Raw genomic sequence first — 11617 nt, forward strand, 5'->3', positions numbered from 1 at the left:
CTGTGCTGCAAGCAAAGTTTCAAGGGTGTTGAGTGTGACACATGACAGCTCCCTGGGCGTGTGACCCTTCCCTCCACCTGCTAACCCACCAGATAGATGCCTCAGCCCCTCTAGCTGGAGAAGTGGTTTCCATTTCTTCCAGTTCCTGTCTGGAGGCTGAGCACTGTGGTGGGATTTAAAGCAGCTCTGGCTTCCAAGTCACACTGTGGCTTTTCATCAGCCTGCTTATATTGCTACCACCGTGTCAGGCATTTCCTCAGGAAGAGGAGAGAATACGCCTGGGAAGCAGTGCTAATTCTCTTCTCCTGGGAAGATGTATCTTGCTGTCCGTCTCGGACATTCTTCTTCTGCCTGTCCCCTTCACGCTCCTTTCCTGAGGAACGAGAGGGGTAGAACCTCTCTCTGAAGTGTTACCCTGAGGACTGTTCATGCAAGGGGCACGCCACAAAGGAGAGCTGCAGCATTTTGCAAAAAATAAAAGTCATGGAATCCAAATTCAAGATACGTGGACTGGGAGCGCGTGCAGGAAATTGATGGTTCCTTGATTACAGTTGCTTTTCCTCTTGCAGTAAGGATACAGCTCAAACCTCTTTTCTGTAGCACGAGTTTGGGAAGAACTCTTCCCTACTGTTTGGTGGTAAAATTTCGCTCCCTGAAGTAATCCCCTAATGTACAAGGAAAAGGCAGGCTGTCAGGTTTCACAGTTCCAATGATCTGCAGAGTAAGCTGAGCATGTGATTTTTTTTGTGTGTGTTAACTCGTTGAAGTCTGCACCAGCATCTGTTGCCAAGAGACGAGTAATAATTTTTTGGTCTTCAACATTTTCTGTTTGTTGTTGGGGGTCTGGGGACTCTTCTGAACTTTAGAATATATAAATGTCAGCTTTTTGTACCTTCCTATGCAAGTGCTTAGACCAGAAGCATGTTCCATATCCCATATTAAAATGCAGCACAGCTTTATTTTGGGCCTGATTCAGCAAAGTCCTCAACAGATCATTTTAAGCTGAGCATCTGGTGATTAGTAATGGCTTCCATGCATGTCAAAGTACTTCCCTCCATCAAGGCCCCAAATAGAATAGGACATTGTGAAGACGATCCTCAAAGATCATCTAGTCCAACTGCCTGACCACTTCAGGGCTAACCAAAAGTTAGAACGTGTCATTGAGGGCATTATCCAAATGCCTCTTGAATACTGACAGCCCTGGGGCATCAGCTGCCTTGCTAGGAAGCCTGTGCCAGTGCCTGACCACTCTTCGGATAATATTTTTTTTTCCTGACATTAAGTCTGAACCGCTCCTGGTGCAGCTCGGTGCCTGCCTCTGTTCTTCCCCTCCTCAGGGAGCTGTAAAGAGCAAGGAGGTCTCCTCGTGGCCTCCTCTTCTCCCTTCTGGACAACCCAAGTGTGCTCACCTCTCCTCACAGGACGTGCCTTCCAGAACGTTTGTGAGGCTCCAGCTTGTGATGGAATTCAAGCAGAGTGTGAACTTGTGGAAGAAGCAGTGTGTGTTTAGTAGAGCTCCCCTTGGAATGACACGGGCACACTGCTCGCAACAGCCTTTTTTAGGTGACAACTTCCATTTTACGTTGACAGCCTACAAAACACACAGGAGCCTGTGAAAGACTTCATTTTTTAATTCTTAAACCTAATTGTGAAAGAGTGTCTTGGGGTGGAAGTTCTAAATTCAGACAGGAGCCTGTGAGTCTGCGTTGTGGTTTTGACAGTGGCAGGTCCCACTAAGCAAGTGCCCAACCAACACCACTGCCTTCCTCAGCTACTCACTCCTCCTCCTGGTGCCTCTTCAACCGTATTTGGTTGTGCTCTAAAGTGGATGTGGAAAAACGTCCCATCGGTTTTCACAGGTTGGGCTTGGTGTGTCACTGCCCCTCTCATGAAGACAGGCTGAGGGAGCTGGGGGTGGTTCGGCTTGGAGAAGAGATGGCTCTAAGAGACCTTACAGCGGCCTGCCAGGGCCTAAAGGGGCTGCAGGAAAGCAGGGGAGGGGATCTGTGTCGGGGGTGTGGTGATGGTACAAGGAGGAATGGCTTTAAACAAAAAGAAGGTAGGTTTAGATCAGACATTAGGAAGAAATTCTTTACTCTCAGGGCGGTGAGGCCCTGGCGCAGGCTGCCCCGAGGAGCTGTGGCTGCCCCATCCCTGGGGGTGCCCAAGGCCAGGCTGGATGGGGCTGGGGGCAGGGGGCTGGGGGCAGGGGGCCCTGCCCATGGCAGGGGCCGGAATTAGACGGGCTGTAAGGTCTCTTCCAGCCCAGACCATCCTGTGGTTCTCTGAAGTGAATCAACACTGGTGGAGGGCCAGTAAAGCTCTAGCCAGAGGAGAGGAGAGCAGGAACCTCTTAAATTAGATCTCCCGATAGAGGTAATAATGTGGAAACGTGTTGCCCAAGGTATTTGGGCAGTGCTAGAAGAACACGCTGCCTGTGCTAGAAAGCAGCAGCAAAACAGTGTTCCCAGTTGCATTTCCCATGCGTGAAATATTACCCGTACCTTTACAGAGCCAGTTCTGAAGTTAACTTGAAGTATATAAATCACAGCATGATTCAGAAAAGAGGCCTTGCGTATGGATAACTTACCGCACAATTAAACTGTCTTCCAAGCATAACAGGAGCTGGAAAATGCAAAAACAAAGAACCGTTCCAAAGCAGGGCAGCAGCAGCAATGCCAGCAGCTTAAAAGTACAGCGGGTACAGAAATGCACATTCCCAAAGTAACTGTTCTGCTGTGGAAGTGGTCAGAGGCAGTCAGGTTCCCAGCAGTGTGGTTCGCTGGAATGCCAAGATAGCAGTAAATTAACATTTCAGCTACTTCGTAATTAGAGGGGTGGATAAAAAGAGCAAAAAATGCTAGAGGAAAAATGTGAAATTGCTGGGTTTGAAGTTGGCTTGTGTGGGAAAAGGCAGTTCCCTCAGAAAAGTGCAGATAAACAGATGGAATGTGAAATCGCTTAATAGCAAACGAAACATCTTTCTAGTTTCTTTCAGTGATCCTATTTTGAGTTACTGAGTTTTAGCAGTTCCTCCTGCTCTGGAGCCAGAGTAATTTCTTCAGGCACTATGACTTGGCTACAGCAGATCAAGAACAAAGACAGGAAGAAAAAGAAACCATGTTTAAACATCTTTTATTCATTCTTTTTTTCCCAGATTTCAAATTTTTCCAATTTTCAGAACTACACCACAGGTCTGAATGTACCATTCAGGATTCCCACTAAATGCAGTAACTCCTCCTTAGGGAAGGGAGTGAGCATCAGTAAGAAATGCTAAGAAATTGAGTAATTAAAGTTTCCAAACATCGGAAGAAAATAACAACCAAAAGCCTTTGCATTTGAAAATGTTGACTCACAGTCCACTCATATTCAGCTGCTTTTTTAAAACCTTGTAAGTTTAAATGTTGGATGAGGACCTCGAACACCTGGGACTTGCAGCAATGCTGCGGGATTAGGTGGGACTGCGTGCCCACAGTGCTTACAGGCTACAGCCTCTGGTGGCACTGAGTAACTGGGGGCATGGGTTTTGCTTATAAACAAGCTGGAAAGATGCTGGAAACTGATCATATGCTCCCCGTGTTTACACAAACACATGTAAAGTGAACAACTCCAGGAGACGTTCGGCACCTGCAGCTCTCCCAGACATCTGCACAGTGCTGGTTTCCAGACCTCTGTTTTTCTGGAAAAGCGGGTAGTCTAGGGTGAAGAAAATGGTGATAGAAACCCATTTTTTCTCCACAGCTGACTTTCCTCCAGCTGGCGTTCAGCATCGGCCCAGCAGAACGGGAGCGCTGGGCGAGGAAGGTGGGACTAGGGCCAGGTGAGCTCCTGCAGTGCTCGGGCAGGGGATGAGGGGACTTCCCCCATGGGGTCTCCAAGTGGAGGTTTCTCACCTCTAACTAAACTCTGGCTTTTGTGGAGAGCGTGTACAAGGTTTTAGTGACCAGACAAGGGGGGACTGCTGGTTCTCTTCCCTACAGCAACCATGCCTGTTAGCGTGGCGGCTTTACATTTGCTCCTGGGCTGCCAGCGAGCAGCAAACACAGGTAAAAGTTCGTTTTTCTGTCAAGCAAGGGTGGCTCAGAATACACTTTCCTGTAGCAGCCAATGTACAGGTGAGTTTAAAAAACAGGTTAGCGAGCACTTCAAACGAAACAGCTGCCTGCGGGACTCCCGCTGCTTCAGGGGCGAGCCCGAAGAAGCTCAGCCGGAGCCGGGCGGCCGCCGCTCCGTGAGGCGACGGCCCCGACCGCCATTTCCTCAGCCCTCCGCCCCGCGGGGGCCGCCATGGCGGCGGGGCTGCGGGGCGGCGCCCCTGAGGCGGCGGTGGCGGGGAGGGGCCGCGCCGCCTCAGAGCCGCGGCCATGGCGGCGGGCTTCGTGAGGGAGCTGGAGCGGCGGGGCGGCCCGGCGCTGCGGCTGGAGCAGCGGGCGGCGGGCGGCGTGGGCTGCGTGGTGTGGGACGCCGCGCTGGTGCTCGCCAAGTTCCTGGAGACCGGCGCCTGCCCCCTCGCCCGCCGGGCCGTCCTCGAGCTGGGCGCCGGCACCGGCGCTGTCGGTATCATGGCGGCCACGCTGGGGTGAGCGGAGCCGCCCCGGGGGCTGCGGGTCCCCGCTGCACTCCTCTCCTCCTTCGGCGCTGTGCGAAAACCGGCTTTAAATCCTCGAACAAAAACAAAAAAAAGAAAGGGGGGGGGGGGTTGTGCGGGCGGGGTGGTGCGGGAGGGGCGGCCGTGAGGTGACCGGTGTGTGTTGTAGGGCGAACGTGACGGTCACCGACCTTGAGGAGCTCCAGGAGCTGTTGATGGTGAATATAGAGAACAACAAACATCTCGTCACGGGGTCAGTCCGAGCCAAGGTACTGAAATGGTTTGTATGAGCTTTGAATGTTCCTGTTCTGCTTCCCGACGTTGCCAAATACGAAAACGCCGCTTCGAAGTGGAAGCTAAAATAGCTAACTCTGACTTTACGTGCTCGGTTATAAAGCAGAGTGTGTTGTGTGACTAAAGGCGGTTCTCACCTTTTTCTGCTTCTTTTTTAGGGGTGAAGATGTAACAGAGTTTCAGCCTCCCCCTGATTACATACTCATGGCTGATTGCATTTACTACGAGGAGGTAAACGAGGCCTTTGCAAAACCCGCGTAGAAAGCTTGCCTGGGAAGAGTTGGGGGTTAACGTCAGAAGTGCTCAAATTCTGTGCTTGTGCCTTGGTCCCTGTGTCTTAGAGGGCTGCGTAAAAGGATGATGAAAAGGGTATTTTTAACAGATGTAGAGCCCTTTGAGATGCAGCCAGAGACTTTTTTTTTTTTAAATCTTGGTAGTTATTCCCTCTCTTTTTTTTAACGTTTCAAGTGAAGTGTGAATGAAAACATTTTGACTGATAGCTGTGAACTGTCTTGTGCATTGGTGAATGGAATCTAAATAATAGTGCCATCTCTGCACTGTTTGTGTCCTTGTCACTTCTCTTAGGAAGGGAGAAGAATTCATGCTTCAGCCAAGCGGCTGTTACAGCCTTCCCCCACCTCTTACCCTGTAGCGCTGTAGGTTGTGCGCAGAGAGCTAAGAGCAGTCGTAAGAAAAGGGAAATGACCTGAGGAACCCCGTGTCCCAGCGCCGTTTCAGTTATACCAGCCCCTTGCACTGGCTCCCTGCACGTTGGTCATGCTTCCATATGTAGGGTTCTGGATCTGAGCCATAGTCCAAGAACGCTTAAGAACACGCACTTCTGAAGCGTGTCAAGAAATAGTTATTCTTGCGTGCCTCAAGGAAGTGCCCACTTCAGCACTGTGGGATGTTCTTGGCTTCGATGCTAGTTCAGTTTCCCTGGTCAGCCTGTGAAAGTCATCTTCTGTGCAATCTCACTTTCTCTTCTGCTTTCCAGCTTGGCCCCTTGTTCTTTTTGTCCTAGATAATGTACTAAAAATAACTCCCTGAAAAGCAAAACTGGAAAGTTTTCTCTTGGGTGAAGACTTTCTCTAGTTAGAGGGTATCGTACCAGTAAAATGAACTTGAAATCTAAGTGGGAAATTCTTAACCTCTTTTGGGCAGTCGTTGGAACCGTTACTGAAGACGCTGAAAGACCTCACTGGCCCTGATACGTGTGTCTTGTGCTGTTATGAACAGAGGACTGTGGGAAAGAATCCTGAAATAGAGAGAAGGTACTTTGAGGTAAGCATTTTTAACACGGGCTTTTTGGCCACTAGGAAAATAGGCAGCCAGACCTGCATAGGTTGTTGAAAGCCTCTCTGGCTTGTGATACCATCCAGATTTGCGGAAGGGCCCTACACGTCGGGCAATATCTGTCTATATCAGGATAGGCAGGATAATTTACGTAGGAGCAAGAGAATTAGCAGTTAGTTGTTGTCTTCTTTTCTGCAGTGATTGTCTTGATGTTAGCAGAAGCTATTGGGAGGATTAAAAAATAATCTGGTGAAAATCTTTTAACACGTTCAATTGAACGCATAGGGAAAACATGGGTAGAGTTTTCCAAAGTAGCTCAGGAAATCAACTCTTTGCTAAATGGTACAGCCGCATTTGCAAACATTTCTGCCCCCCGCTGAGAGAGCATTAATAGGTGATGTGATTAAAAATAGACCAGCTGTATCTGTACCTTCTGAGCAGGTTGAGACACAAAACACCGGTAACGGCCAGATCCTTTCTACGGCTGTGGGGGTGACGGTCAGTGCAGGATTGGACTCGGTACCTGTGAAGCCTGCTGAAAAGCAGCCCTTGTACGGGAGTGCTGGTTTATATGAAATAATAGCGCTACAAAAAAAGGAAGGGCAAGAATTCCAAGGTGATTTGTACACGTTAGTAAAAGCGCCTCTTTGGTAATTAGCCTTGCCTCGAACTCTTGCAGGGACCTGACTGTGAGGAGGGTTGCTATAATTGAGATCGGTTCTGATGAGGTACTGCTCCCACAGTAAATACAATAGGTGTAGGTGTTTCTGGATGGCTTCTGCTTTCCTGTAATTTATTTCCTTCCTTAGCTTGTCAGGGTTCAGCCAAGTTAATCTCCCAAGCAGGTTGCAGGGCTGATGTGTTTTTGTTTTCTTTTCTCTCCAGCTGTGAAGGTTGGCAGACAGAGGCAGGTGCTGTGGTTTGGCGTAGCACTTTGGGGATGGGAGGAAGCAAAACGTTCTGTCGAAAGCTTTAGGGTTTTTTCGTACGTTGCAGGATGTCTGTAGCTTTGAATTGACACTGGGTTAGTCAAAATGAGGGTAAATGCATTGTACCGGGGGAAAATGGCTTGCCTGCTTGTAAAGGCCTGCAGTGAAATGGTCTGAGCATGGAGGCGCCAGCCTCTTAAGGATTCCCACCTTCGTGTGGCATAGTGTGGGACCTTTCAAATCGAGTTTGTCTTCACGCGTGCTTAGTTCAAAAGGGCGGTGTCATTTGAATTATTTTGTGTTCTCTAATAACAGCTGCTTCAGATGGACTTCGAGCTGGAAAAAATTCCCCTGGATAAGCACGATGAGGAGTATCGCAGCGCAGACATCCACATTGTGAATATCCACAGGAAACGAGCGGTAGGTTAATTTAGCTGGCAGGGTGCGCGTTGCCAGGAGTTAACAAAGCTGCTGTTTACTTGGCACCGTTGGAGCGTTCCGCGGTTGAAGCTGTAAACTGACTGTGAAATACCATTAGGGACCCCGTGGAACTACAAACCAGAACTGCGCTGCTACAAAGGAGCTCTTTTGTTCCAAAGCCCAGCGCTCTGCCAGGTGCCAGCCTTTGACTTCAGCAGGGCCGTCTTCGAGCCGTGCGCTGACTTTCTCTTCTGTTTCCGCGCTGCGTAGCGCGGTAGAAGTGCAAAACGGGAGTTTTGAAGCGCCAAAGTAATAAAAAAACAACGTGCCCACTGCTGCTTTCAGTACCGTGTGCTCTGCTCTACGTCCCTCTTCCCAAAACCAGTCCGTAGAGGTGGTACTTAGCAACCTGTCACTGTTGGTCAGATCATTTTTTGGTTATTGAGCAGACAGATAGGCATGAAGAAAGTACTCTGCGTATGGTGCTGGCATTACACGTGGCTCCAGTATTTAAACAAAAACGGTCCGTCTAAAATAGCGTACCTTTGGGGTTTTTTTTAGATATCTTCACAGAATTTTCTGTTGTGAGATCTTTGACCACATTGCCTGTCCTCTGGCAGCTGGCTGGAGCTCTGGGGAAGACGGAGAGAGCGTAAAGCAGCACCACAAAGGGACTGCCTCCAGCGTGGTTGGTGACTCGCCCACAGGACGCTTCTGGCTGGTGGACTTGGCACGAGGCACAGGGAGGAGCGGGCTCCTTCGACCAGATGCCCTGATAGCACCTTTCTGAGAGCACACGCTGATCTCTTGCTGCCTGCAGGAGAAGAGGAAGGCCAGAATGGAACCAGAGCTTAATCCGGAGCAGTGCCGGCTGCGTGTCCTGGTTACCTCCGAGCCGAGCGCTCCCAAATCACACCCAAGGGCTCTCTGCAGAAGTCTCTGTGCCATAAAGCAGCACCACCCGCCCCCTCTGAGGAGAAACCCCCCGTGAGCGGGCTCAGACAGGCCCAGAGAGCTGGTCAATAAAACTTTTCCACTCAAGTTGGGCGTTGACTGGTGGCTTTCTTCCAGCCTGTGGTTTCTGTGTCTCTCCCTGCATTGCAGAGGTCCCGGGAATCGCCTTGCAGGAGCAGGGCGTCCTGGCGGTGGGTACGGCGCCGAGAGGATGCGCAGATGGTCCTGGTGCCTGTGTGAAATTGTTCTTTCTTTTAACTCCATCTGCGCTCTTCTATTATAAGTTTTGACACCTTGAAACTATTCCGGTGAGCAGGTTCGTTGTTGCAGTCGGTGTTCCTTACCGAGCTGCCCCTTGCTGCTGCGCGCTGAGTGCTTTGAAATTTAATTTCAAAGGAAATTGTGCTGCTGCTCCGTACGTGGAGGCATCCGAGGCTGGCTGCGCCATCCCCCAGCCCCGAGCACGCCGCGAAAGTAGGTCTTTTGCAGCAGCGATGCTGCCTGGCGTGGTTTATAACAGCCTGTTCTTCCCTCAGCCTCTCCTGCTTCATGCTACGTGCGGCACAAGTGGTTCCTCCTTCAGAAACGTGAATGTTTAAGCGTAGGGGCGCTGAGTCAGCGGTTCGTGCAGAGGGAGCCCTGTTGGGAGGCACCTGGGTGCTGGCTGAACCCCTCCTCCTGCACCCGGCCTCGCTTTATATCCGCCGAGAGCGTTCCCAGTAAGCCTCACACTTCGTAAAGCGCTGCCCCGGCTTGCAGAGCCCGGCGCGGACGATGAGTGAACGCGCAGCGAAGCGGGGATGTAATTTGTCGTAACCGCACGCATTATTTGTTAACTCGCTATGAAAAGAGCTCCTTAATTAAAAGGTGGCCTGCAGGAAGGTATTTACTGGCGTGTTTGTGCCAGCCTGATGGTGCTTGTGGAAACCCTTACCTGAGAATAATCCAGGGTACCACGGGGGCCGCAGGAGGTGCTCCCCGCTGGGGCCAGCGGTGCAGGGGTGCAGCAGCATCTCCCAGGGGCCCGGTGCTGGCGGAGCAGCTGGGTTTTATCTGCGGGGCTGTGTGCGCTCAGCACTTCCTTTTATCTCTTTCTGAAGAAAAAAGGAAGTCGTGCTTTTCTCCTCCTCGCCCGCGCCTCCGGGCCCTCGGCTTGGGGCGTGCAAAGCTCAAGCGGTGGCGGTGCCCGAGCTGGGGCTGGCGTGGGGTGAGGGGGACCCTCGGGGGCACACGGGTCCCCTCGCACCCCCTGCCACCCCCTTGTCTTGGTCGTACCTGCTGGGAGGGGGATGTGAAACCCAACTGCTCCTGCCCCTGCTGCTGCTGCCGCCCCGGCTCTGTGCGGAGGAAATGGCCGCCGAGCAGGAGGAGGCCACGAGAGCGGTGGTTGCCTCTGTGCCTCTCGTTCCGCACGGCCGTGAGGTGAAACGGCTGCTTTTGGGGAAACATGGGGGGATTTTGGAAAGGGGGTCAGCATCCTCCTCCTGGTTGCCTTACAGCAGCCTTCCAGTAAGGAAGGGGGCCTGCAGGTGAGCTTCGGGGGGGGGTGACACGGACATGGGAACGCCGCATGGCTGTGTTGTGTTGCCAAAATGGCTGTGGATGTGTTCCTGACCCATCCTCTGTGTTGTGTTGCCAAAATCTGATTTACACCCTAGCAGGAGAGCAGCAAATATCGCTGCCTGCTCAGCTCCAGCCCCAGAAACCGCCGATGGGCACCCGTTGCAATACTGGGCGATATTAATTATTTCCTGAGGCCCAGAAAACGGTAAGATCCCAGGGACAGAGGGTGGCCGTGCTGGTGTCTGGACCTGGCCGTCTGTGGGCGATTCCCTGGGGGCTGCTGCAGAGCGGGGCCGGGACCAGCACCCAGCCAGCGGCTTCTCGTGGGGAGCTCGTCCCGCGCGGCCGTGCGAGCTCCGCCTGTGGCACGTGAGCCCGGCCAAATGGATTTGCCTCACAGAGGCCGATACTTCTCACCTGCAGCGTTAAGAGGCAGTGCTAGAAAGGCTTTTTATGACGGAGGGTCTGCTCCCGCCCCTGCTGACTGCGGCGGGGACCGGCTCCTCCGCCCGTGGCTCGATGAAACGCCTGTCAGCGTTTCGTTTACGCGCAGCACGCGCAGCGAGCCCGCGGCTGCTCGCGGGCCTCGTGACACTTCCTGTGCCGCACAGGGTTACTGAGCGCGGCTGCCGTGCCGTTTGCAGAAACTATTTAAGTCGCTCGCTCGGAGACAGAAAGTCGCGTCCGCGGGCTCCTGTTTCCATCCGCGCTCGCTTTCTGTGCCGTCAGCCCCAGGAGCTCGCGGCTGCACCGAGCCGAAGGTGCCGGAGCGGGAGCGCGGCCTTCCCGGCGCCCTTCCGCCCCCGGAGCGGGGAAGCCGTCAGACCTCAAGCTCGTGGCCCGGCATTTATCTCCTTCCAGGTGCCGAAAACTATTAAAGTTAATTTTCCCCCCGTGAACAGACTGAGCCCTTGCCACAAGGAGGACAGCGAGGGCCCTGGCCAGCTGCGGCCGTGCCGGTGGGCGAGCGCCGGCCGTGGTTTCTCGGAGGGGAGTGCCGGAGCTTGGCAGCCGCCAGCCTTGACCCGGAGCCCCGCAGCCAGCTCCTGCCCTCGTGCTGCCGGAGGTCGGTGTTGGCCTCCAGACCTCGTCCTCCTCCCCTTCGTCGTCCCATCAAAGGGGAAGGACGGCGCTGGAGGGCACAGAGAGCGGCGGCTGCAATCCTGGAAAACGTGTTTGTGACCTCTGGAGATGTTTCTGGAGGCTGCTTCCCGCTGCCCCTCGGGATGAGGGCTGAGCCCACCCCACGCTTGCTGTGGGAAGTTTCGTCCATGTCCCGAGGCTGCGTGGCCTCCTGCAGGACGCCGAATCGCTCCTGTGATTAGCGTGTTGATTATTTCTGCCCTCCGGAGCTGCCACGTGGGATGTGGGGGCATCCGAGGGCTCCTCGGAGGTGGTGTTGACGCAGAGTTCCTTCTTCAGCTTGATTATTTTTGATTATTTCTTTATTCCTCTTTCACTTCTGGCCTGGTTTGTACGCCTTTTTTTTTTTTTTCTTAAAAAAGAGGCTATATAAGGGAGGAAGCCACCATAGGAGGAAGGGAGGTGAGGACATGGGGAAGCAGCTGGGCTG

The 11617-nt window shown here is 52.7% G+C and overlaps 1 protein-coding gene across 4 annotated transcripts; it reads left to right on the forward strand.

Moving 5' to 3' along the window:
- The first annotated feature begins 3148 nt into the window (after nt 1–3148).
- On the forward strand, nt 3149–8568 carry VCPKMT (valosin containing protein lysine methyltransferase). 4 transcript variants are annotated; one of them, XM_066997431.1, is made up of 6 exons: nt 3149–3820; nt 4758–4868; nt 5041–5113; nt 6047–6166; nt 7423–7527; nt 7646–7871. In XM_066997431.1, exons 1-6 carry the CDS (start codon nt 3711–3713, stop codon nt 7838–7840), a joined length of 714 nt encoding a protein of 237 aa, XP_066853532.1. In that variant the 5' UTR covers nt 3149–3710; the 3' UTR covers nt 7841–7871. The 4 variants fall into 4 exon arrangements, with proteins under 4 accessions (XP_066853532.1, XP_066853531.1, XP_047921993.2 ...); XM_066997430.1 differs by lacking the exon at nt 3149–3820 and adding an exon at nt 4327–4579; XM_048066036.2 differs by lacking the exons at nt 3149–3820; nt 7646–7871 and adding exons at nt 4332–4579; nt 8089–8568.
- The last annotated feature ends 3049 nt before the right edge of the window (nt 8569–11617 follow it).

Source organism: Anser cygnoides, chromosome 5 (genome assembly GCF_040182565.1).
Source record: "Anser cygnoides isolate HZ-2024a breed goose chromosome 5, Taihu_goose_T2T_genome, whole genome shotgun sequence".
In the NCBI taxonomy this organism is placed as follows: Eukaryota; Metazoa; Chordata; class Aves; order Anseriformes; family Anatidae; genus Anser; species Anser cygnoides.

Excerpts from the sequence above, each read along its gene's own strand:
- VCPKMT (XM_066997430.1), top strand. The coding sequence starts at position 4,365 with ATGGCGGCGGGCTTCGTGAGGGAGCTGGAGCGGCGGGGCGGCCCGGCG. Across the intron at positions 4,580-4,757 it reads ATCATGGCGGCCACGCTGGG|GGCGAACGTGACGGTCACCG; the intron begins GTGAGCGGAGCC and ends TGTGTGTTGTAG. Across the intron at positions 5,114-6,046 it reads ATTGCATTTACTACGAGGAG|TCGTTGGAACCGTTACTGAA; the intron begins GTAAACGAGGCC and ends TCTTTTGGGCAG.